The following is a 25,013-nucleotide window of genomic DNA, read 5'->3' as shown; positions in this document are numbered from 1 at the left end:
CAAGAACTGCCTGCCCTCCGCCCCCACTCAGCAGCAGGGACACAAGTGGCGCGGGCCTGGGGCAGGGAGGCCTGCAGCTCTCCCTCGTTCGGTTGTTCCCAATGGCGTTTTAATCACAAGACGCTCCTCGCCACATGGACGTAAAAATGCGGGGGCCTGTCTGCCTGATGAGCCGTCTCTGGGCTGCTAGGAGCTGGAGATACCCTGTGGCTTGCAGCCCACATTAATATCTCATACCTGCTACGCTCAGGAGCTCCGGGCTTGAACGCCACAAAACCGGTGCTGTCTTGCACCCATTTCCCCCCCCCCCCCCACCGTGAGCTCCCGGGGGGATGCGATGTGCGGCAAAAGCCAGTCCCATATCTCCCTTTCCTAGAAACTGTCCCTCCATCCCTAGCTGTCAGACCCAGTCAGGAGCGGGCTCGGCCCTCTGACCCATTTCGCGGTTGGAGCCACGGCAGACGTTAGCTATAACTAGCAAAACAGCAGCTGATGGAGACGGGCTTTATGGAAACAGGGGAATCGTTAAAGTGGCCCACAGCAATCCCAGCGGGTGAGTGTGGTGCTGGGGACGGTCTGCCTGGCCCCTGGCGAGGGAGACCGGAGGGCACGCCGGACTTAACCCTAGCCCAGCTACGTGCCAGCAGGAGGGGTGGCTTTATCAGGGCAGCAGGGCAAAGTCCAGCCTGCAGCCTCTGGGGCTGGGCAAAGCGAAAGTGAAGGTGGCGAATGCAGCTCCTCACCTGGGCTGGAGAGAGATGGGAGCCCCCAGCCCCAGCCTGCACCTGCACCCTCAGCTCATTAATGCCAACGGGAGTGGAGCGGCCTCCTAGGAACAGGCTCCTGGAATGGAGCTCCAAGGGGAGGGGGGAAGGGATGGGAGAAATAGGCCCCCCACCTCAACACTGGGTGTGTTTGTGGGGGAAGGGATAACAACCCTTCAACCCTGAGAAGTGGAGGCAGGGAGCTTGTCCCCTCCACTAGGAAAATATCCCCTTTTTCCCAAGGGAGCAGAAACGGCAGCAAGTGAGAAGGGGGGCAAATGCAAAGAGGGGCAAAGTGCCAGAAGGGGGGAGGCAGGTGGGATGGGAGGGAGACTGGCAAGAACCCCTCCCCCCCACACGCAGCATGAAACAGGAGTCGGGAGGGGATCTCGGCCCACGCAGGGGGAGAAGTGAAGGGTGATGCTTTGGGTCGTGCTCCACCAAGGGAAGGTTTAGTTCCCTGAGGGAGGGAGGATCCACCTCGGGGAGGGACCTTGAGGCTATTCTCCCCCACAACCCCACAGGAAAACAGGGCTGGCTCCTGGCAGGGACCCCACAGGGTTACCCTCCAAAGACAGGCAAAGACAAAGGGCAGCCCGGCTGGGGAAAGATTCCCCCAGATCATGTGGGTGCCAGCCCGTGGGCAGAGTCCAGGCAGATAAACGACTGCACAATGCCATCTGAAAGACTCAGCAGCCCGGCCCTGACGTTCCTCCCCGCCCAGCCCGTCCCCATGGCAGAGTGTGTCCATACCCTGACACACGCCTTGGGGCTCCTGGCCCAGGCCGGGCGGGGTGCTAGGGAGTCAGACAAACCAGCCAGTCATTCTCCAGAGCAGGGGAAACAGGCCGAGCTGGGGGTACAAGCGAGGTGACAGGAAAGGCTCCTTCTGGTCCCAGCCCAGTGTCTTTAGGAGCTCTTGGCCTCCCTGCATCTCACTCCTCCCTGCTGCGAGGAGCTGGGCCAAGTGCCCCTTGAAGGACCTGGGCTGGCAGCCTCAGCCTCCAAAGCCCCATCACCCACTGCTAGGCCATGTCACCGAGGGGGGGGGAGGGAGGGGGGACGGCGAGGAATCCCTGAGCCAGGTAGCCGCATTCCTCCAGGCTATAGCCACGCTGCGGCGTGTCCTGGGAAGTGCCGGACTTCACTCCAGGGACAAACGCGGGGCCAGATCCTGGGGGGGCAGCGTGCTCCTGGCTCCTCCAAGCGCAGTCAGCGCTGGGAGCCGCCGACCCGCAAGCCTTTTGCACGGCCCCGCAAGGTGCAGGGCAGAATCAGGCCCCGGACTCCCCGGGTGCTCAGCACAGAGCCGCAGAGGTGCTGGAACGAGGGATGCTACCGCACCCCCTGGCTTGAATCGTATACAATTTAGTTCAATGGCTCTCAGCCCCCCCACTGTACAAATGGATCCAGCTCCGCCGGAGAGCTGTGGTGGGCTTTCGGATCACTTGGCCGGTAGCCACATCACTGCCCCCCACCCCGACCCTGCAGCCACCCAGAGGCACCCTGAGGCTCTTGCCGTGCCAGGAGCTGCCTGGATCTCTCCCCGCTGCAGGTGGCCGGGGGAGACGCTGGCAGGGGCAGGCCCCACCTTAAAGCCCCAAAAGTCGACTTACATGCAGAGGTGCCCGGAGAGCTGGCAGCCCCGGCCTGCGGAGGCGCATGGGTTGGCTCGGAGATCCTGGCCCCCCAGGGTCCGCCCCGAGCTCGCTTCCTGCCTGCCGAGGCTGGGCAGGGCCGGGCTGCGTGTGACCGTGCGGGAGTCTCGCTAAGAGGGCAGGAAATGGAAATTAAACCCGCTCTCCGTTTCCTGCTCGCTGCGGCAGCGAGCGCGGTCCAGGCTGTGCAGCCCCCCCGGGCTGGGGGGTGGAGAAGCCGGCAGCTCAGAGACCCGGCCCCCGGGGAGGAGCCGAGACTGCGGAGCTACTGCCAGGAGCATCCTTACGGGGCAGGATGGAAAAGCTGCAGGATTAGCCCAGCCTGCCTCCGAGGGGCTGTCACTCCCCGCCCAGAGCCGGGGTGGGACCCAGGCGTCCTGAGACCCTGGCCCCTTCTGTGACTAGGAGCCCTCCCTCCCCGCCCGCAGCTGGGGGTGGGACCCAGGCGTCCTGAGACCCTGGCCCCTTCTGTGACTAGGAGCCCTCCCTCCCCTCCTGGAGCTGGGGTTAGGACCTAGGGTTCGGGGCTAGAGCTGGCTGGAAAAAAGTTCTTTAAAAGTTGCCAACATTTTTCAAAAACGTGTCTGTTTTGCGGCGTTCAGAATGGACCCACTCCCTTAAAAAAAAACAAAAACCCAGAATTGTCACTGAAACTATTCTTGGCCTGCAGAAAACTCAGCTTTCAACACACACAAATTTCTGAGAACTGTTTCTATAACGGTTTGGTTGCAAAATGTTGCAGACAATGTCACAACCCTTCCCCCAACACACACATACCAGCCCCCCCCCACCCAAAAAAAAGACAACAGCTTTTTGCCATTTTTTTGGTCTTTTTAAGGCAATTGTTTGGGATGGGGGAGAAAAAAATTGTGTTTGAAAATATCTGGCTAGTTCCAGTCCCAGCTGGGCACTCAGACTACCCTGTTAGCCACCACTTCCTCCCCAAGCTGGGCACAGAACCCAGGAGTCCTGACCCCCAGGCCCCTGCTTGAGCCATCTGCCCTTTAAGTTAGCCCTGTCAATGTCACTCAGCCTGTACCTTTTACAAGGCTCCAAGGACACCCTCACCTCACACGCTCCTCAGCCCTGGGAGTGGGGAAGGTCCCAAGGTGAAGAGAAGAGGGTCCCCTGGAGGAACAGGGTGCCCCGCCTGTAGGAGGCACAGGAGACCATGCAAAGCCCAGTGCCCAGGATGCTGCTGCGTGGGGCTGTTAGCATCCTTTATCTGCCCCTCCCTTCTAGTCTCAGGGCTTCAGACAGGGGTGCAGGAACCATGTGGATAGTGGGGGTGCTGAGAGCCATTGAACCAAACTGTCAACCTTGTCAGTGATGGACACCACGTCAAGCCGGGGGGGGGGGGGGGACTGCCCCTAGTTCCAGCCCCTCTGGCTTCAGGGAGAGGCTGCTGCTGGCAACATCACCCCCGCTCACACACAAGGCCAGACACCCCCTCGCACTGGGGAGCTGCTCCCTGGCCTGTCCCTCAGGCAAAGAGAGCAGAACATGCAGGAATCTGGAAGCCTCCCACCGCAGGAGCCCCTCATCCTTTGCTCTCTAGCTGGCCGTGCGCCATATTTAACCCTCCCCTGGCGCTCTCTTTGGAGCCACGGGGTTTTATCCATCTGAGACCTTGTGAGGCCCCTTTGTTGTGGTGCTCTCAAGCCCTCTTCCCCTGCTGTGGGGCTGGCCCCATTGAACTCAGTGGGAGGCTGGGAGCAGCCCAGCTGAGGCCCATAGGCACCCCCTCTAGCGCATGTTGCGGGATCAGGCAGTAGCTAAGAGGAGGGAAGCCCTATGCCTCGTGTAATGAGGCACCTGCCAGGCAGGCAGACCACAGAAAGGGGGTGACTCTGGGCAGGTGGCAGGGCACCATCCAATGTGGTGAGGCCAAGGGTGTACCAGCAAACACAGCTAGGGGACAGAGACCTGCTAGCATCCCCCAGCTACCTCCTCCCAGCTCCATCCTTCCTCTCTCTTACTCTGATCTCCCTGCTCTGCCTAGCCCAATTCCTGACCTCTCACGCCCCTCCCCCATCCCTCCTTAAAGCCTGCCTTCCCTTTATTATTAGTTATCTTACAGTAGCACCAGCGGGCTCCACCCGGGATCAGACAGCCCTTCCCCAAAGAGCTTCCGTTCCAAATGGATAATGTGGTCAAAAGCGGGGAGGGGAAACTGAGGCACGGCAAGGGGCAGCAGCGCGCCCAGCGGCTCTCACAAAACACAGCCCCACTGACTCCCAGCCCACTGGTCCGCCCACTGAGCCGCACGGTCCACAGCCCTCCCTTCTCCCCGCCCCTGGCTTGTGCTCATCTGACTAGTTTAGAGCCGTGGTACTCAACCACCAGTACGTGTACCCCGGGGGGACCTCAGCTCACCTAGACAGTTGCCTAGTTTTACAACAGGCTGCATAAAAGCCCGGGGGAAGTCAGCACAAACGACAACAGCCTGCAGCCAAGGACCTGTTTATACCGCTCTCTGTGCTGTACCCGGAAATGTCAGTGCAGTATTTCCATTCCAGTGGATTTATTTTGTAATTACATGGTCAACCTGAGCAAGCCAGCCATTTCTCAGTACTCCTGGCTGTGACGCTTTTCTATGTTTATGTCCGATTTTGTAAGCAAGTCCTTTTTAAGAGAGGTGAAACTTGGGGGGGGGGTACGCAAGACAAATCAGACTCCTGCAAGGGGTAGGGCTGAGAGCCCCTGGCTTAGGCGGAGGGGAGATGGTCCAGCTGGCTGCAAAACGCAGTTACATTTATGTCACACACACGCACCCCCAACTTAACAGGCATCACCCCCCCCCAATTTCACAAGCACCCCCCAAGTCCTGTAGGCCCCTCTCTGGCTCCTGGCCCTGCCTCCAGCAGCCCTGCTGGGTTTTTATAGGGGCAGGTTAAACTTTAAGGCGTTTGTTGACAGAGCTGGGGGAGAGCTGGGGGGGGGGGGGCAGGGACCCTTCCTTTGTCTGCTTATTTGCCGAGGTTACGCGGCGTGTGTGTGTGGGGGGGGGGTTCTACTTGTGTCGGACTCGGCGCGGTGCGTTTCTGAATGTCTGACCCCCCCCCCGACCCCTCCCCGGGGTAGCTCGCCCCACGTGCTCCCCCGAGATCCGTCACACAGGGCCAAGAGATAGACGGGACGGCGACCTACAGCTTGTGGGTCAAGCCGGCCCCGAAATCCTCTGCTGGACTCCATTAGACCTTCCCCACCCGCAGGGCGGACCGTCCCGCGCCCCGGAGCAGCTCCCGCCCCGGCGGCCGGGCAGCCTCCAGCAGGTGCGGACAATCCCGGGGCGGGGAGCGAATCAGGTGATCGGCGATTTCCTCTTTCTTACCCGATCAAAGGCAGGGAGAGCAGAGTGCAGGGGTCCTGGGCTGTGCTCAGCCAGACAAAGCCTGGACATCGCCTTAATTTCCTGGCTGGGGTTTCCCCAGCTCCTCGCAGGCAGCTAGAGAAACTGCCCCCTTTAATGCCCACCCCCACTGATTACTCAATTGTAAGCGTGAGGGGAGGGAGAGCATCTTTCTCTGTGCGATGCACCTGGTGCCCCTTCCTGGATGCTGCCTTCCAGCAGCTCAGCCCTGGGGCCAAGCATGGGACAGATTTAGATAGCAGAGCATACCATTGAGCAAGCAGCTGATGTCCTAGAATCATAGCATAGCAGGGTTGGAAGGGCCCTCAGGAGGTCACCTCCTCCCACCCCCTGCTCAAAGCAGGACCAATCCCCAATTTTTGCCCCAGATCCCTAAATGCCCCCCCCCAAAGGATTGAACTCACAACCCTGGGTTGAGCAGGCCAATGCTCCAGCCACTGTGCTCTCCCTCCCCCAGGGTGTCCGAACCTTACACCTGCAGCCTTCAGCGGCTTGGTTACAAGTATGGGACCCTTCTGCAAACGGCTCAGGTGAGAGCCCCCATGAGGATCGTAATAGCAACCAGACGACAGATCCACAGAGAAGTAAAGGTAGCACCACGCTTTGTTCCGAGGAGTCCATATGTTAACGCATCTCCCTTGTACCTGATGGGGGGGGGTGTCTGTCTCTCTTTTCCCTTCCCCCCCATGGGGAGGAAGTGAGTCTACACACTCAAGCAGAGCGTGTAGACAAAAGTGGCACTTGTTCCCCTAGCCCTTCCCCCAGGGGGAGGATTAAAGCAGAAACCAGCAGCTGCTTGGGGGAGAGGAGGCTGTATCTAGTCAAGAAGGGAGAGAAAGGGGCTGAGGCCCTTCAGGGCAGCTCAACCTGGGGGAGGGGGGAGAGAAGAGAAGGCCAGGAACTGGTGGAGGTACCTACAGCCTCCCACCCCTCCACTATCACACACCCCCTTAGCCCATCATAGTACAAGGGACCCTTGCACCAGACCCAGCCTGGCAAAGCCCTGGCTGGGATGATTTAGTGGTGCTGGCCCTGCTTTGAGCAGGGGTGGGACTAGATGACCTCCTGAGGTCTCTTCCAACCCTGATCTTCTAGGATTCGGCTGACAAGGGACAATCTGATACTGCTGAGCCCAGCTCTCATGGGTCCAAGTTGGGGCAGGGGTCCCTTTCACATCAATAAGCCTCCTGGAGCCACCCTGCAGCTTGTAGGAGGGAGGCTTGCGTTTCCCCAAAAATCCAAACCCCTTTTCCCCCCTATTTTTATTATTTTATTTTTAAAATTAAGCCCAGGGTGGCATGCTGTCTCTCGCGGGCTGCGTCTTCTTCCTCTCTCATGCTAGGAGTTGGGGGTTGGTGCTGGCTGCTGTTTCTGCAGCTCCAGAATCCGCATCAGAACCAGACATGAGAGCCCCAGGAAAAGCAGCCCCAGGAAAAGCCAATAATGCTGGGGCAGAAAGACCCAAGGCCAGGGGGTCTCTTTCCCACATGCCGTAGACCTGCCAAGAATGAGATTAGGACATTTATCATCCCAAGGCGCAGAGCAGATAGAATAGACTTCCCACATCTCCCATCCCACAAAAACACTAAGCAGCTGGCAAAAGGGTACAAAAGCAGGGGTTACTTCCGGCTGCTATTCAAATAGACCACATCCTGTCTGTCTACTCATGTAGAAGTAACACCTAATCTTACTGTATATGAAAGACGATAGAGGAAGTTCTTTTCATCAGCTCTTCTGAACTGCACGCAACCTGCTATGAAGTCAGGTGTGCTGATTGCCCTAGCAATTGGTGTGGGTCTTGGCACCAAGGGAGCAAGATTTGAAGGAATATGACAAGGCAGCTGTACAACGGCCCAACTGTGAAAAGGATCAAGGGGCCAGGACAGGACCTGACACTGCTTTTAATTCTGCTTTTGAAACTGCCTAGATTTCAGGCTGTCATCTGCATCCCTTTAATTCCACCCCACCCCACCCACACAAATGTTTGAAATGTAAAGGGTCTCCTGCAGTCAGAGATGCACGTGCAGGAATTTCTCTGTATACAGTACGTCATGGGGGGAGGGCTCTGGAGTCCAAGGGGAGGGGCTGGGCGCTATGTGGGTCTGAGTGGCGTTAGCTCACGTCAGACTAAGCTGCTCCAGCTCCTCCGTCAGCCCGCTGCTGTCCGATGCCCCGTCAGGTTCCTCCTTCATGGGCTTACTGGTGCTTCCCCTTCTCCGCAGCTCCGGCTCGCTCCTGGGGAGGAAACACAGGAGGGATGGTTACTGCCAATGCCCCCTGAGCCTCAGAGGCCAGTGGTCCATCCGGTGCAGGATCCCCTCTCTGGCCTCCACTGACATCAGGTGCTTCAGAGGAAAACTGAAGCCCAGACCACATTGAGGTGTGGGCCACAGCCCAATCAGGGCGGGGTCAGGAGGGAGCTGGTCTGATAGAGCACTTGACGCACCCTTACCCTTCTGCGTAGCGGCCTCTGTTGCCCTCACACTCGAGTCTGTCTGCCTCCGGCTGGCTTTGGTGCAAGGAGCTGGAGGAGTCTGAGCGTAGGATGAAGTATCCATCAGGAGAGTCCTCCTGGAGGCAGCAGGTTCGCCTGCGGACCAGAGGGGATCCAGTGACGCCCTGGGCTGACCAGCCTCTGCCCTTCTGTGTGCGAGTGGAGGGCTTTGCCCCCCCTCCCCCGCCCACATCCTTACATTTATTATTAGTGGTCACACGTTACCTCTCTGTGCTAGGGCTCCTCTCCCACGCCGCCTTGGCCGCCTCCCCCTCGGGCGCTCGCCCGCTTTCGGGGCTGGGAAGCGGCTGCAGACAAAACCCAAGGGACAGCGTGAGCGAAACGAAAGAACCGGAGAGGAAGCCAGAGCTGTGCGTGCACAGGGGTGTCCAGGAGGGGCGGGTGGGAGTGGCCAGGCAGGAGCGCACGGCAGCGGGACGTGCTGATGCAGCCGGGGTCCGTGTGTACGCAGGGGAGTGTCGGGGAGGAGCATGGGGGGCTGCGTGTGCTGACATGGGCACCTGGGGCGCCAGGAAGGAGCGCGTGGGCTGCGGGACAGCACGTGGCAGTGAGCCTGCGAGCTTGTCCAGTCCGAGTATTCATGAGCAGGCGTGCAGTGGGCTGATGGAACAGGAACGCGTCTCTGGCACGTGGCGGGACAGCACCCATAGGTATGACGTGAGCAGGCATGATCCCATGCACGGTTTTGCCCCAGCCGGCACGCAGCGGGGTTCCTTACCGTGAGCTGTTTGGGAATGACTGCGATGCTGACTCTCCGACGTGCCGACGCCTGGGAGGGAGGGAGGGGAAGCCAGGTTAGTGCTGAATCCCCCCGTTCTGCTCCAGGCAGCAAATGGAAGGTGGGCGCTAACTCCCCCGTAGGGCACAGTTCCCACTCAAGGGTCCTGCCATCCTTGTCTCCCCATCCCCCTCCCCTTAACTCCCCCCTGCTTGCCAGCAGGAGTGGCGCGGCATGATGAGGGGGTGGGATGTCACTCATACCATCCCCGCTGCTGTGGGTGCAAGAGTTGGTCCAGGCCAACCCTCCTCTGGGCTCACTCTGGGGCCACTAATGGGCCTTGGATTTTCAGCTGCAAGGGCAAAGATTGCCCAACCCCCAGGAGAAGATCAAAGGCCAGGCAGAGGCCCACAACGGTCCCCCATACCTACCACCTCAGGAAAGGCTTTGCAACTGCCCCACTCTACCCCCCTACACTAACCCATGCAGGCCACCATCCAGGCTGGGCCTGGCCCAGTGCCCGTCACCTTGAGCTGCAGGGGAAATTGCTGCATATTATGTTCAAACTGCTGCTAGAGAACCACCTCCTTTTAGCCAAGTCTCTGCCTCTCGCTCTGGATACTGGTGCTGGACAGCCCTGTGCGAGACGGGCCCACGGAGCAGTGGGCAGGGACAGAGGCTGGGAGACAGGCGCCCTTGTTACCTGCTGGAACGTTCGCATCAGGGGCAGTTTCAATCTCTGCTCTCCGTCATCTAAGGAGACAAAGGGGTGGGAGTTGCTCCAGAGGTGGCCCGATTGCTTCTCACGCCTTGGGTGACTAGCTCCATCTTGCCACCTGCATACCAACCACCCAGGCCTGCTCAGTGCCCTGCTGCCCCCTCAGCTCTGTAGACTTGCTGTGTCCCCAGTGGCTTCTGGGGGAATTTGCCCAGCGGAGAAGCTCAGTGTGGACGGAGCAGGCTGTTGTCCCAAAGGTCCATTTGGTTGAAGTCCCCGTAACTCGCAAGGCAAAGGGCTGCTCAGCCAGGAAATCCTAGAGCCTCCCACACAAGGGCCTGGGGAGTGGAAGCGGAGAAGGGGATATCGGATGCATTGCACCCCCTGCCCCAGGGCTAAGGGGCCTGTAGCACGGACCCCGCATGCTGCTGCGCTCCCAGCGGTGCTAGCTGGCTGCCTGCTGCGGCCAGGACCGAGCACTCGCAGACACTCAGGTCTGGAGGTCACGGTTAGCCCCCTCTGATAGGGCCCTTCTGTGGTTTAGACATCCGGCCCTGTGACTGCAGCCAACAGCTGTCACCAGCGGCACGTGGATGCCAGGGACCAGGTGGACTCCTGGTGCGAGTGGGAGCAAATGGCTCTAGCATGTGCCTGCCTGGGCTGAAAGGGACTCGGGTCACACAGGCCATTGGGGACCAAGTGACCCGCCCAAGGTCACGTAGTGAGTCAGTGGCAGCACCAGGAACAGAAGCCAGGAATCCTGACGCCCAGCCCCGAGATGTAACCATTACGCCACGCTCCCTTCCCGCCGCCCATGCCCACCCCCGGGGCTGCTGGGCCCACCGCACCCCTGTTCTCAGCCAGCTGCCGGTTGCGGGAGTTCTGCTGGATCAGCCGCTTCATTTCCTCCAGCTCCGTGTGCTCCCGCAAGTGATGTCTCTTCAGGTTCTCCACATGCTGCACCATCACCTCTGCTGCCCGGCTCATCCGCGCCTCCTGGGGCAGAGAGCAGGGAGTGGGATCAGGCTGCCCGGCAGGGACACTGCTGCAAAGCCTGAGCCCCCTCCCCGGGCGACTGCCACCCCCTTTGGTTCTATTCAGGTTCTTAGACCAGGCCTATCGCCATGGCGTCGGAGCTCACGCAGAGCCCGATAATGGCACTGACTTTAATGGGAGCAGACCAATTAGCCAACCAACAGAGCCCAAAGCAGCGCTGTTCAGACAACCCGAAGGCCTCCCGGGGGCTCCCTCCCCCTTGGCACTCCCCACCCCCAGCTCCTTGAACGCGAACATCCACTGCTGCATCGTCATCTTGAGGACTCCCAAGTGCTTCCCGTGGGCCAGCGGATGTTCAGATTAGCCCCTCCCTGCTTCCCCCACTGCCAGGGGCAGAGGAAGGCAGGATTCCATTGCCCTGGCCAGCTGGGCTCAGGCACAAGGAGGATCTGGGACCCAAGAGCGAGCAGGAGGAAGACAAAGCGAGGTGGGAGCTGGGGCAGGAGCATGTGAGATAACAGGCCAGCTGGTACATGGTTAGCATCTGCCCCTGTGCTGGCCAGCCTAGGAGAGGAGCTGTCACTAATGCCAGCAAGCCCAGGGGTAGATCTGCCAGCTAGCTGAGGAGGGTGGGGGCCAGGGGCCGTGAAGCCAGCCCAAGAGAGGAGGTTGTGTAGAGCTCAGCAGGAGTGTGTTGGGTTAGCCTCGTTGCGATGAGCCTCCCTGCTCCCCACGGTCAATGCAGCATTGGTCCCCTGTACCACGCTCTCCAGTGATGGAGCTGGGGAGCAGCCTGGACACCCTCCCACCCTGGGCTCTTGCAGCTGCTGGACCCACCTGATGGACGGCGCCTAGCTTCTCCGCCGCGCTCGTCGCCCGCTCAATGGACCCCGCCAGCACCGTCAGGCTGAGCTGCAACTGCCTGACCAGCTCCTTGCACTTAGGGTCGACGCAGGACAGGCCCAGCCTCTGTGGGGGCGGGGGGGGGGAAAACCAGCAGCAGCTCTGCATGATCTGCACAGGAACCAGGCCCCTCCCTCGCTGGACTATAATAGCAGCAGCCTGCAAAGAATTCAGCCCAGGAAATGCCCCAGCTGGACTGGGACACCCCAGTTCCAGCCAGTTCCGCACCAACAGCCCAGCCGTTCATCCAGCGTTGGTGGATGTGGCCAGAGGAGAGCCTGGGCACGTCCCTTATCCACGGAGCAGGACAGCCCGGGCAGCAGCAGGACCAGCTCCCGCCACTGAGCCAGATCACTGCCGAGGCCAGTGGGAGTCACCACAGCTGCAATGAAAGCTCGATTCACAGCAGCTGAGAACCTGGCCCCCTGCCCCGGCGGGACATCCTCAGGTGGAAGCGTTCAAGCCTCTCTGCTGAAGTTACCAACACTGAAGGAAGGTGCTAGGATGCGGACAACTCGCCAGTAGGAACTGAGCTGGGATCCACAGGCTAAATTGCACACCGGCCACCAAAGAGCCAGTGAGCCGCACTTGGCTTTGGGCCACTGCCCCAGCGGGGCAGGATTTGAACCAACAGCCTTGAAGCGAAAGGCTCGGGATCCCATTGCCAGCGCCACGAGCCAGCCAACTCCCCAGGCCGGAGAGGACTCCCTGCGCCCTGGAACGCGCCAGCGGCCACATCCGAAGCCGGGGCGATCCGGAGCGCAGGGCGTGACAGTGACGGCCATGCAGGAGTCAGCACCTCTTCCAGCGAAAGAAACGCCCCCCCCAGGGGGAGCCTTAAAACTGCCAAGAGAATCTGCATCATCGGCACCTGCGGGGCAACATGAGTGACCTCGCCTGCTCCCCACTTGGGAGACTGGCCGACAGAGCTGGGATCAGATCGAAATCGAGCCCCGGGCATCCCTGGGGCACACACAGCCAGGATCACCCTCCCCAGCAAGGCGCCCCCACACCTGGCCTCACTGACCTGCAGGGCTGCCCGGCACTCCTCCAGCTCCTGCTGGATGTTCTCCTCCGCCACGTCCCGCGCCCGCTCCTCCATCTGCACCCGTGGCCGCAGGGTGAACATGTCGCAGCGGAAGGCCAGTGCCAAGTGCGTGAACGCTGCCTGCAGAGGGGAGAATGGGGCAGGGGTCAGAGGTCATCTCTGATCCACATTCACAAAGGACAGGGACACCGTATGTGGCCAGGAGCGGGGCACTAAGGGTGCAGTGGGGCAGGTGTTTCTGGGCACAGGGGAAGGAATAGGTTTGGCTGGATTCCTTTGGTAGAGCCAGGGGAAGCCACTTCTCCCATTTCACCCCAGCCAGTCCCTCAATCCCACCGCCCCATCCTGGACAGCTCCAGCACCACCCCTCCCCTCAGTGCTCACCCCTCCTGCTCTGTTCAAGCAGGCAACGGGAAGTGCTGGGAGCTGTTTGCACAGCCCCCCTCTGTTCTACGTGGGCCTGACTGCAGTCACACCAGTGGGTTTACACTGGGGTAATGGGAGAGGAGAATGGGGCCCTTTAACCGGCACATCAGTGCAGCTATCCCAGCGGGACTGCGCACACAGCATTGCGGGAAGGGTGGTCTTCAGGGTCTAACTGGGGGAGAGGAGGTCTTTGCCTAAACTGGATCAACAAAGTGGCATTTTGCTGAGCTAGCAGCTGAGTGCTGGAAGCCCTGCTGGAGGCTGGCAGCTCCTCCCCTGCAGACAGCACAAGCCAGAGACCCAATCATCCTCATTAACTGAAATCTGAGCAGCTGCCAACTGAGAAACAAAGCCCCAGGCCGCCCTGGCACTCAGGGGACAGCCATCATCCGCATCTACTGATTTAGTGGGGCCTTTTGCGAGGCTCAGAGCACTTGAAAGGATTACCAAGTACTGTACATGTGCACAGAAGGATCACCTCATTTAGGACTAAAATGCAGCCACCTCTGGGCTGGAACACAGCAGTCATTTAAATGTGTGCGTCAGTGTCACTGTTTGGAGGAGGGTAAGTGGAGCATTTCTGTATGGGGTTGAAATGGCTAAGGGAATTCAGGTATGAATGAAAGGAGGAAGAATGAGCTTGTGGTTTTGGCCCAGGACTGTGAATCACGAACTCTAGGCTCTGGGACCCTGGGCAGGTTGCTTCCCCTCTTGTGCCTCACTTTCCCCATCTGTAAAATACAGACCATTCAATCCTTGGGGTCTCTACTGAGATTGTGAATTGGTGAGCCTGCAAAAAATGGGTTTCTTGGGGCAGGGCAACCCCAACAGCCTTCAAATGGCCATAACAACCAATTCTGGTCACTGCTGGATTTGACCTGTGACCTAGAGGTGAGCATGGCTATGCCTCAGCTCCACTCTGGCCAGTGGCCTGATGTCCCAAATGCCGGCGCTGACCCAAGGGGGCTGTTCCAGGCTGTAACCATATTTCTTGCTGCACACGGGGACCCTGGTTTAACCCATTCACTGTTGCCATTGGCCTCAGTGAGAATGCACCCCAGTGTCTGGGTTGGAGGGGGAGATGCACGAGGCAGCCTGGGTGATGAAAGCCCGTACACCCAGCTAGAGGGGACAGTTCTCAAGTGCATCGGTCTCTCATTGCAACGGCTGATGGGCAGAGCTTACCTCCACGTCCTGCTCGGTCAAAGCCACTCTGCAAAGGAAGAGCACACATGGCCGTCAGCGACGCGGGTGACTTAGTGACGTGTACCACTCAGAATTTACGTCCTAGCACCCAGCCAGCCTGGTTGCAGCCAGCGCCCATGGCCTGGCGGTGCCCAGCAGGTAGAGGGCGGTTCCCAGAAGTGCCCTTTTCCTCTGGGACACTGTTTGCCAATGAGCCCTGTGTACCCTGTGTCCCGGGAGAGAGTAGTGCGGCCCGAGTGAGTAGAACCGGGCACGCTCAGGGGGGCTGGGTGTGGTTCAGGATACACAGGTCAGCGGCTGGCTTGACAGAAGTCCTGCGTTTATACACACAGCAGGTGCTAGTCAGGGAAGCTTTCCCAGGCCCACCAGTGGGAGCCAAACCTGCCCTGGGAGGGACCCCCTTGTAGGGCTGAGGGAGGAGTCTTTCCTTGGCCTCTCTGCTGAGTGTTGGGGCCGGAGCAGAGCTGGCTGGGACATTTGCACTGCATCGTGCTGTAGTGCGGAGATGCAGCGGTTGTGTGTCCTCGGGAAGGTTTTTGGGGGCTGGGAAAGAGGAACAGAGAGTGGTTGACAATGTAGCCGGGCTGTTAGGGCCCCAGCCTGCAAGGCCACGTTCACAATCCAGCTCTGCCTGATTTGGAGTCATCTGGGAAGCACTCAAATCAGGCACAGCAGGGACCTGAACCTGGGCTCCCCCCATCCCAGGCCAAGACCGTATCCAGCAGGCTGTAGAGTGACTGATGTGAATGCACCTCGCCCCCGGCACAAGCCTGTCTCCGCAAGAGGACTCCAAAGGTTTGGGTTTCATTCCAGCTAGAACAAGTTGAAAACCCTGTGAAGTGGCCGTGAAACAGACCAGTCAGCCACCTCCTGCAATTGATGCTTGTGGCAACCTGTCTGCTGGGAAACATCTCACCCTGGGGCCAACCTGCCAGGAAATGGGGACTGCCCAGTCATTGCCAACCCGGAGCCTGATTCTACCTCCTGCAGGATATGAGCAACTCCCATCTGCTGCAGGAGGAGAAGGGGGCCCCTGCACGGGATTTGAACCAGCAACCCAGAGGTGAAAGGCTCTGTACCCCATTGCCACCTTGGCTATTCTTATGACTGCCTGCGCAAGGCCCACCCAGCAACCAGCTCACCTAAAGCTTGAAACCTTCCAGCATCTTGGGCACACACAGAGTTTAACCCCAGAGAGGAGGAAGGGCAGGAGTCCTACCTGTGCAGGCCCAGCCGCTCCAGCACCGAGAGCTCAGGCAGAGAGTTCAGCAGCGGGTCCTTGGGAGGGTCAGGATCTGGGGAGGAAAAAGGGCCACAGTTAATCCAGAGAGCCCGAGAGGAGGAGAAACAGTAACCCCCTGGCGGTCTCCATGGGGCCAGGCTGCTTCTCATGTTCACTCAGCATCCGTGCACGCTGCAATCAGGGGATGTGACCAGAGCTTAGGTGCTGGAGTAGTGAGACTGCAGCAGCCAGGGCTTTGGCACAGGCTGGACCAGCCTACCCTGGATGCTGGGTAAAGGACCACAGTGGTTTGGGCACTGGTCTGGGACGCAAGAGACCCCGGTTCAGTTCCCTGCTCTACCAGATTCCCTGTGTGACCCTGGGTTTGTCATTTAGCCTCTCAGTGCATCAGTTCCCTGATCTGTACCAGGGGGATAACAGGCCTGCCCACCCCACCGCGGGATAAATACAATAAAGATGGAGGTGCTCCGATGCCGTGGTAATGGCAGGGGACAAAAGCCCTGCCTCAGTGGGGATGCCATGGTAACGGAGGCCAGGGAAGTATCTTAGACTGCAAAGCAGCCCCAGGTAGCAAATTACACAGTGGCGGATAGAGAAGGGCCCATCTGTTCGCATCACTGGGCCAGGTCCCACCCTCCCTTGGCAAGAGTCACACTGGGCTTCTACCCCTCAATGGCCCGGCTGCTGGCTAACAGCTGGTGAGATGTCACAGCCAAGAGCTCCGAGGACCACGGTGCATGTTGGCTTCCTACACAAAGACGGGCCCCAACCCCAGGATGCCCCGTTCAGACAAGTAACACCCCTTCCAAAGCTTGTCGAGGCTCCTCTCCTCCGACTCTCTTCTATAGCCTATTCCCCCCTTTTCCTCAAGGCAACCGGATCCTCCACCCAACCGATCCCACCTCCCTCACTCTGGGTCCAGGGGAGTTTCTGGATCTGGGGGATGGCCCCATTGTGGGGGAAGGAGAAGGGATGCTGGCGGTTGGGGGTGTAGCCCCTTCTCCTCACTGAACTATCCCTAAGTGTGAGAATCCTTTCCCAATCTTTATCTGGACTCCGAGTTCCCCCTGCGTGGCCCCTCCCACATCTGGTCTCTTCTTACCCAAAGATTATCCCACCCAATGAGGTTCTGCCGGTGCTAATCCTAATCCAGTTAGGATCATGCTATATCAGACACTGAACGCAAAGGCCTGGCTCCGGACCAGGGTGCAGAGAGCCTCTGATGATGCAACTTCGGGTCCCACCACGCTTGGAAACGCTGCGTGAGAGGATTTTCCTTCACGTGCGAACGTACGCATGAACCAGAGGGGACCCAGGGAGAAAACAATAAAGGCCTGGCAGGATTGACCCCCAAGGAAGGGATTCAAGAATCCAGGCAGGTAGCTTGGTCAAAAGCACCATGGATGATGGGGTGGGGCCAGGGGCACCTTGGAAACTCAACCCGCTCTTCTGGCTCGGAGGGGTTCAATCCATGGCCCAAGAGACACCTTTAAGCACCCGCATCTGCTCCCAGCAAAGATAACTGGGTGGGCGAAAGGGAGAGTTATTGGGAAGAGGGTGGTCCTTTGCTGGGTGGGAGCTGTGGATTAATCTACCCCCTGCCTTAAAGAGGGAGGTGGGGGGGAATGTCTGACTGAGGGGAGAGGGTCCAGGCCGGGTTACATTCCTTCCTAGCCAGTGTGCAACCAAGTTCAGACCCTTCATGCCACAGCCCAGTGCAGCGGGCGTTCCCAGCAGCCTGCAGCTCACAGGTACCTGCCCCATTGGCACCCCCAAAGCTCTGCAGGGCACGGAAAGGAATGGGACCCAACGGCCCAGGAAATGGGGAGGGAGAAAGGAAAGAGAAAAAAAGAGTGAAGGGGGAAAGGATGGGAGAGATCAGAAGGCAGAGAGGGAGATGAAAGGATGGAAAGGAGACAAGGCTCTGCAAGGGGAGGGGAATGGCAGCAGCAAAGACAGAGACTCACTCACCAACCTTCATCACTCTCACCGCTGTCCCTAAACTGCACGCTCAGCTCCCTTCTCCCAGCACCATCCACCTGGCCTTGCTCCTGGGGAGCAGAAAAACACCAGTTAACATGACGGGCTGAGGAGTAATCTGGCCTCCTGCCCCACAATGGCAGGGGAGGCTGTAAGCGAACAAGCTGGGGCAGCAAGGCCGCGTCTCAGAGGTCCACATGAGGGGCACACAGCTGAGGGGCGCTGCCAGCTACTCCACTCCCAGGAGGCGGTGCTGGAGGGAGCGGGGCAGCGGAGCTCCTGGGTTCCCACATGAGGGAGGAATTCCATTCTGCATCTGTTCTAATGGGAGCAGGATTTGGCCCTAAAGTCCATGGGGGCAGGGAAGTACACATTAGGTAGGTAAGTGAAATCCCTTCCGTGGTGGGGGGGAGGGTTCATACCCCACACCACCCTCTCACCTCATCCGTATGCTCTGTGCTCTGCCTTCTCGCAGCCGAAAACCTTCCAGAGCCTTCCTGGGAATGGCTCATTTGTTCCTAGAGAGAAGGCAGGAGCCAGGCCCATGAGAACGTGAAGGAGTTCACCTCTATCCCGGGGTAGAGCCGAGAAACACACGTGGCGCATTTCCTACTAAACCTAACACCAGAAACCAGCCAGGCAATGAAGAGCCCTCAGTAATGCGCAGGCTTCACGTTGCCGGTGGAGAAATAAATAAATCCCCGTACAGAAATAAACACCCCTGTGCTTTGGGATCCTTTGAGGTGAAGGTGGCTGGAGAAATCCAGAGTTGGTGCATTATTGAAATGTATTGATTGGTGTTATGAGACAGAGCAAGCGATGGGAGTTAACCAGCTCATCATGGGCCGCAAGGTGACCTAGTGGCTGGGAGGCACACACCTCAAATTGCACCAAGTGGCCGACCTGACCATGGAAGGGGGGAAGGAAATTAAGCCCCCACACTCCTCCCAAATTCAGGTCCAACTCGGAGACAAACGTCACTATACATACTCTAAACTGGTTTTAGGCTATTCAGATGCCATTGGGAACAAGCCAACTATACTGCCCCCTGCTGGCGAGAGCAGAGATGAACCACCTGGAGTGCCCATTGTTGGCAAGGCAAAGCTGATGCACCACAGTGCCCCCTACTGGGGAGGAGAGATGTGAACTACTGCTGACAAGGGCAGAGTCACTGAAAACGGCTGAATGGGGCCAATGGGAACGGGTTAGGGCACTTCTGGGGAGCACAGAGGGGCCCAAATGTCCTTCTGGGTTAAACACCCAGCCTACCAAAACCAAGGGCACGGCAGGTCACTGGATCTGCGCCGACCAGCCTCCTACTGAGCCTGGAGGCACCCCGAATGCGGGGGCAGCTTATGCTTGGCAGAACCAGTGGGATATGGCAGGAGTTGTCCTGGAAAACCATAACAGCTCTCTGCTTCTCTCCAGCACAGGCTGCAAACCCCTCCTGCCCCTAACCCGTTACCTGCATGTGAAGGTAGCGCAAGTCTGGCCAGCTGCTGCCTCAGTTGCTCTTCACTGAAAGGAAGGGGGAGTCAAGGTTAACGAGCAAGACACTCCACCAGCAGCCAGAAGCCCTTAAAGGGCCAGTGATGGATTCTCCCCACAGCTGCCCTTCCATGGGCTTGACCCACAGCACAGACCTATGCCCAGAGGCAGGCAGAAGGCATCCCCATCGTGAACCCAATTCCGCAGCGCTATGCCATCGGGGTGGTGGCGGGGAGAGGAAGTCCTCCTGGATCCTCCACCTCTCGGCAAGCCTGAGGCTAGCCCCTCTCCAGCCCACTCCGCTGACGCCATTCGCCTGGCATGTGCGCCGTGGTCCTTACCCTTTCGATGTCACCCTTTCACGCCCGCTGCAGCAGGTGCAAGCCAACCAATGCTGCAGACTCCTTGCTTATGACCTCTCCCTCCCCGGTGAGCGAGGCACAGAGACGCTCTCCAAAGCCATTTCCAAAAAGGAATGAGTCACCGGCCCACGGGGACATTCGCATTCATCGCTTTTCACCCAGCTGCCAAACGGACCTAGCATCCCCTGGCTACTTAAGCGCCAGCGTCCTTCCAGGAGGCATGAAAACAACGCAGCTGACGATGGAGCAAGAGTGCCATCTGATGGGAAAACTGCCACACTGCAGGCATCTCCCCCCAGGCATGTTCTTATTTCCTAGGCATAGACCTCACTGCCCTGCAGCAAGGAGCCCAAAAGGAATCACAGAATATCAGGGTTGGAAGGGACCTCAGGAGGTCATCTAGTCCAACCCCCTGCTCAAAGCAGGGCCAATCCCCAACTAAATCATCCCAGCCAGGGCTTTGTCAAGCCTGGCCTTAAAAACTTCTAAGGAAGGAGATTCCATCACCTCCCTAGGTAACGCATTCCAGTGCTTCACCACTGGAGTTGATAACAAGCCATTTCTTTTCCTTAAGAGTCTCTCTCTCACACACACACACACACAGGTACTGCCATTGCCAGACTGCCAACCGGGTGTAATAGACAATCGGGGGGGGAGGGGGGAGCAATACACATACCATGCTGCCTTGCCTTACCCACCCATCCCTCGTCACCAGTGAGAGAAGGACAAAGGTACCAAAAGGCGTTTGGCTCAAAGGAAGCTCTCGCATGGGTACGTTCAGACCCCAGTGCATAGTCTCATCAAGCCACGGGTGTTTAGTGGTTGGAGCAGGGAACAGATTTGAAAACTGGCCATGGCAGAGGGTGACGCCTAGCGGGTCTCCCAGGTTTTATTCCTGGCTCAGGCAAGGAGTGGGTGACCCCACTGAGTGTACCCCCTCACTTCGTGCCTTTACCTCTCCCGGGTTTTCCCACTCCGAGGCTGGATCCTGGCTATAGCACCCTGCGTAACAACTACACGTACCCTGCAGGTCCAAATGGATTCAGGCACCTGCCGTTCTTCTCTTCAGGAGTCTGGCGGATCAGCAGAGATTGGAGTGACCAGGCAGCCTTCTCAAACCCAAGTATTGCTTACCCTAACAATAGAAACAAAGCAGTTAGAGAATTTTAGAATGACAGGCTGCGTGCAGGTCTGTGTTACCCAACGGCTTACCGGGGCAGGCCTGACATCTTCAGAAACCCGCAGCAGGTGCCCGCAGCTCAGTTTGGTTCCATAACACCTCTCTTGAGACCGCGTGCCCCTTTTAAGCCCTGCTAGAGTGTCATCCCCCACCCCACTGTTCCTGGGCTTTGACACTTCTGGACAATGCCCCCTCCCCTGCCCTCAGACAGGCCCAGCAGGAGATCATGCCTGAGTCACCAGAGCCACTGGCTCTGCCCTTGTCCCTTAAAAATCCTCAGCCATTTGTTGAGGGGTGGCTTTCTCCTGCCCGCTTGTTTTTCCAGACAGACCCCTATAAACATAACCAACCTATGCAGACAGTAAACCTCCCAATAACCTGGTCAACAGAGCAGCTCCATGTCCAGGCTCCTGGATTGCATCCCACCAACTAGTGCATGACCTGGGGCAAGCCACATCCCTCTCTGTGCCTCAGTTTCCCCCTTTACAAAGGGGACTAAGTTGCTTCCTTCCTTTGTACGGTACTTTGAAATCTATGGACACACGGCACCTACACAAGAGCTACATCTTTGCTGTATACAGAAGGGAGAAAGCCTCTCAAATGTGGTATTTTTAAACTGTTTTTCACCCAGCAATGACTCCCCACTCCTCTGCTTAGCATGGAGTCGCCAGTGGGGAACGAGGGGGTGGGGGACGTTTGAATTCAGGATGCTGTTGCTTTGCTGTTTGGCTTCACACTGTTCCTCAGGGAGGAATTCATTACTGACATGGCAGGGAAAGAGACGAGGGAGATTTCTGCGCCGCTCTGACGCCAGAGTTTCCCTCGGTGGCTCCATTCTCACCATCCTGCTGTTTAACTCCCCTGCTGAAATCACCAGCCAGCCACCTGCCTCAGAGACTCTACCCAGAAAAAGTCCTAGAGACCCCACCAACCATGGATAATTTGGGCTCCTTTAAACTGTGGCCTTCTTCAGGTGCTTACCCTCTGTGTGCCTCAGTTTCCCCATGAGGGTGGGGTAATTATATTGCTCTTACAGAGGGGATGAGAGGATTAATGGCTTTGATTCATCTAATAGAAGGCACTTGTGTGTGTTCCAGGTACCTACTGTTCTGTCTACTTTATGGTTCCAGCTTAATCATAAAGCTTTAATTGGAGGATTTTTTTTTTTTTTTAAATCAGCAGATCTGGTGCGGACAGAAAGGTGGCAGGCTGACAGCCCTGCTTCCTCTGTCTGTCCACAACATGGACAGCCTGGCCTGTGACCAGGCAAGCTCCTAATGCACCTCTGCCCCTATGCCTTAATCAGGGCTAGGAGAGACCCTTTCCCTTGAGATGGGAAAGGAGCTCAGTCTCTGGGACCACCCCAGCAGCCGAGATAGTCAACAAGGGGAGGAATGAGTGCCCCCGCGGTGGTGGGTTTGGCAGCATGGACTGGTCTACTGGGAACTGAGGCCCACCTGACTCATGACACCAAGCCCCCCATCACGTGGGAACAACTTTCTCTGCGCGAACCTGGGCTGGATTCAAACGGCCATTGCAGAGGGAACAGGTGCTGCATCCCCTTGCCAGCCACCCTCAAGGAGCCAGCTCCAAAACGAACATCTGAGCCCAGCACATGTGTTTTCCAAGCAGCCACTACAGCTGGTGACTTTGCACCCACCCTTTTCCCTTGACAAAGGGGAAAGCGAAGCAGTTTACCCCGAAGCGGGTCTCACGGACAGACACATTTCCTGGCACTGGAAATAAAAACAGCACATTCTGCAGTGAGCTGGAAATGCAGCAGGAGCCCAGATACCCCAAGGATGGGCACAGGGTAGATACATTCAATGAGTATGTTTGAAGAGGAGTGGATAGATATACTGATGAACAAAAGAGGGAATCCGTGGATGGTTGGCTAGACTGATGGGGAGAGAGAAAAAGATGGAGATAGATAAGTATATATGGAGGTAAATGAGTCGGTAGAGACAGGTAGTAAGACTTGGTGAGGAAAGAGTTAATCTGTATTGTACAGAAGGGAGCCAAAGGTCTTCTTGGTGTTTTATGAGTAGTATTATCGTTAATAATTTTCCCTGCAGCTATATCGTCCCACTGAAGCAGCTGAGGGTTTACATCAGCGCTTTGTTTTGTTAAAATGTTGCAGAAACAAATAAGCCAGTGTGATGGGCATAGGATTGTTCAGGAGAGGAACATGGTACACCTGGAGGACTACAGCATCAAGGGGGAACGCAGTCAGAGGGGCACAACTGGCCAAAACAATCATTAAAAATAGACTAAGAAAACATCTGGAAGAGCCTGATCTAGGATCTAACCAACAAAGCTCCTGCAAAGGAAAATCGTGTCTCACTAACCTATTAGAGCTCTTTGAAGGTGTCCGTGACCTAGCAGATACAGGAGAATGAGCGGACGTAGCTTGCAAAGGATACGTTTACATGTACTTGGTCCTACTTCGGTGCAGCGGGCTGGACTAGACGGCGTCTCGAGGTCCCTTCCAGCCATGTATTTCTAAGACTATGGGTAAACTGCAATCATGGATGTAGCCAGACAGACAGCCCCCCCACCTCAGACCAGCATTGCTGGAAACACAGGAGGAAGCCGGAACAGGGCACTTAACATATATTCCAGCACAGCCTTTGAAGCTGTGAAAGCACAGGTGTGCTGCTACAATGTGCCTCTGGGAACAGATACAACGATTAAGCTCACAGCAGGCAGAGGCCCTGTGACAGACATGGCTCTTAGCCCCTACTAAATAGCGTGATGCACACACCCCAACATCCTAGGTGGGAAAATATTTACCCTGATAAAAGAAATGTCCAGTAGTCGACACTTATTGTTTCTCTCCCTTGCAAGTGTAAACTACTCTTGCGAAAGCTGGCGTCACCCAGACAGACCAGCCTCAATTTGGCATAAGAAAGGAGAAAGAGAATAAAGGAGTACAGAGGTATAAGTATGGGACCTGCAGCACCATGATTTTTGAGTGCTTTTCACTATCTATCTGCTGGTCAGATAAGTGACAGCCTCCCAAGGCTTCTGCAGCTAAGAGGGTCCCTACGCCTTGTCCCTTATTCATCTTTCCGCGGAATTGAGTGACCGATCCTGGCTTGGCACCGCTGGAATCGAGAGATGCAAGGAGGGTAAGAAGCACCCACACCTGATCTCCTATCTTTAGTGTACACATATTTTGAAATAGAGCTCTATACTTTGTTTTCTTTCTTTGGGATTGTGGCTTCAGTTTTGTAACTTGTTTGTGTGTGTAACATCTCTACATTTAAATAAGTAGGCACTAGCAATTTTGTAACCACATGATTAGAATCTAGCTTAATAAATTTTGGTAACCATTTGTGCATAAGCCTGACTTGTTTTCTCCGGTTTACTGTAAAGCAGCCGACACAATTAAAGAACCTCAGCCGTTTTGGCTCTAAAGCCTGGCCATTAGGTGAGAGTACTAAGAGCCTAGCGTTGAGTTGTGCCGCCTCCACGGGGCAAACTCTTGGGGCGCCTGTCAGTCAATCCTGGCTGCCCGCTGCGAAGGAGCTCTGAGCTCTAGCAGTTAAAGTCACGGGTGTGGAGAGGCTCTTAGTGCTGCCATTGGGGCACCTGTCAGTCAGTATTGACTGCCCGCTGCGAAGGAGCTCTGAGCTCTAGCAGTTAAAGTCACGGGTGGTTAGGACCTTGGGGCATCCGTCAGCCTAGCCCGGGCTGCCCGCCGCGAAGGGACAGTGCGTCCTAGCGGTTAAAGTCACGGATGGTATAAACGGGCATAGCTGGCACCTCACCAAACATCCTTGGCCGTCGGCTAACAATGGGGTGTGGCTGCAGCTCACGTCAACCTTTAACCTCGCTACCTCAGGTACCAGAGCAGAGTAAGCCCTGGCAACATGGGCATTAGTGTGGGCTAGCTGCCCTAGAATGACCCACAGTTCTGGGAGGGGTTGGACAGCCCACCCTGAAGCCTGTCCTACCGCTGCTTCGCTGCCCTGGCACCAGAGATCGCTAAATTAAAACCAGCTCAAGTACATCTATACCACAAGCTGCAATCACACCCTGGGACTGCAGTGTAGACAGACCCTTAGGCTTTCAAAGGCTATTAGGGACATTTAGTCCTGGGATCAGTGGCAAAGTATTGGCAAGGAACAACAGCCCTCCTTAGGGTCTTGTTTAGTAACTTACAGCTCTAAATTAAACAAAAAAAAATCTCCCCTCCAGCCATAAGATGTGCACGGTGCCAAACTCCTGTCAGGTTCAGGTCCTTTCTGCCCAAGCAGGCTACTCCCAGCCCTTCCCATCTAGAGCAACTCCCCCGGTTTCAGGGTTTTCCCTGCAGGAGCCTCTCTCGCTCTGAAGTCTCCCCACAGCCTCCCGAGCTTCCCCCTCCCTCTGCCACTTCCCACTGCCCTTTACAGGGGAAGCCCACTCCTCCGTGCCCAGCTGGTTCTGA

The 25,013-nt window shown here is 57.3% G+C and overlaps 2 protein-coding genes across 15 annotated transcripts in view; both read right to left on the bottom strand.

Annotated features, from left to right (window-relative positions):
* Positions 1-2,696, bottom strand: part of MICAL1 (microtubule associated monooxygenase, calponin and LIM domain containing 1) — a 45,401-nt gene extending 42,705 nt beyond the window's left edge. For 3 of the 6 annotated variants that reach the window (XR_012155885.1, XR_012155884.1, XM_073320485.1), the window contains exon 1: positions 2,381-2,694. The gene's annotated coding sequence lies outside the window, so the exon portion shown is untranslated. Of the gene's footprint in view, positions 1-2,380 lie in introns of all 6 variants that reach the window. The other 3 variants (XM_073320482.1, XM_073320486.1, XM_073320488.1) reach the window with 3 other exon arrangements.
* Positions 2,697-7,011: 4,315 nt separating this feature from the next.
* The window catches only part of LOC140901366 (inositol 1,4,5-triphosphate receptor associated 1-like), a 28,211-nt gene continuing 10,209 nt past the window's right edge, over positions 7,012-25,013 (bottom strand). For 4 of the 9 annotated variants that reach the window (XM_073320089.1, XM_073320090.1, XM_073320087.1 and 1 more), the window contains 15 exons: positions 20,422-20,533; positions 19,014-19,066; positions 17,989-18,066; positions 17,544-17,619; positions 15,545-15,620; positions 14,305-14,332; positions 12,673-12,813; positions 11,580-11,711; positions 10,595-10,742; positions 9,732-9,781; positions 9,029-9,079; positions 8,515-8,597; positions 8,248-8,385; positions 7,917-8,030; positions 7,012-7,293 (listed from right to left, as the gene is read on the bottom strand). In XM_073320089.1, the coding sequence (XP_073176190.1) occupies positions 7,134-7,293; positions 7,917-8,030; positions 8,248-8,385; positions 8,515-8,597; positions 9,029-9,079; positions 9,732-9,781; positions 10,595-10,742; positions 11,580-11,711; positions 12,673-12,813; positions 14,305-14,332; positions 15,545-15,620; positions 17,544-17,619; positions 17,989-18,066; positions 19,014-19,019 (1,281 nt within the window). In that variant the 5' untranslated portion in view covers positions 19,020-19,066; positions 20,422-20,533 and the 3' untranslated portion in view covers positions 7,012-7,133. Of the gene's footprint in view, positions 7,294-7,916; positions 8,031-8,247; positions 8,386-8,514; positions 8,598-9,028; positions 9,080-9,731; positions 9,782-10,594; positions 10,743-11,579; positions 11,712-12,672; positions 12,814-14,304; positions 14,333-15,544; positions 15,621-17,539; positions 17,620-17,988; positions 18,067-19,013; positions 19,067-19,377; positions 19,591-20,421; positions 20,534-25,013 lie in introns of those variants that run through there. The other 5 variants (XM_073320092.1, XM_073320095.1, XM_073320093.1 and 2 more) reach the window with 5 other exon arrangements.

The sequence above is a fragment of the Lepidochelys kempii genome, chromosome 21, assembly GCF_965140265.1.
Source record: "Lepidochelys kempii isolate rLepKem1 chromosome 21, rLepKem1.hap2, whole genome shotgun sequence".
In the NCBI taxonomy this organism is placed as follows: domain Eukaryota; kingdom Metazoa; phylum Chordata; order Testudines; family Cheloniidae; genus Lepidochelys; species Lepidochelys kempii.
This window is presented reverse-complemented; position numbering and strand designations above follow the sequence as displayed.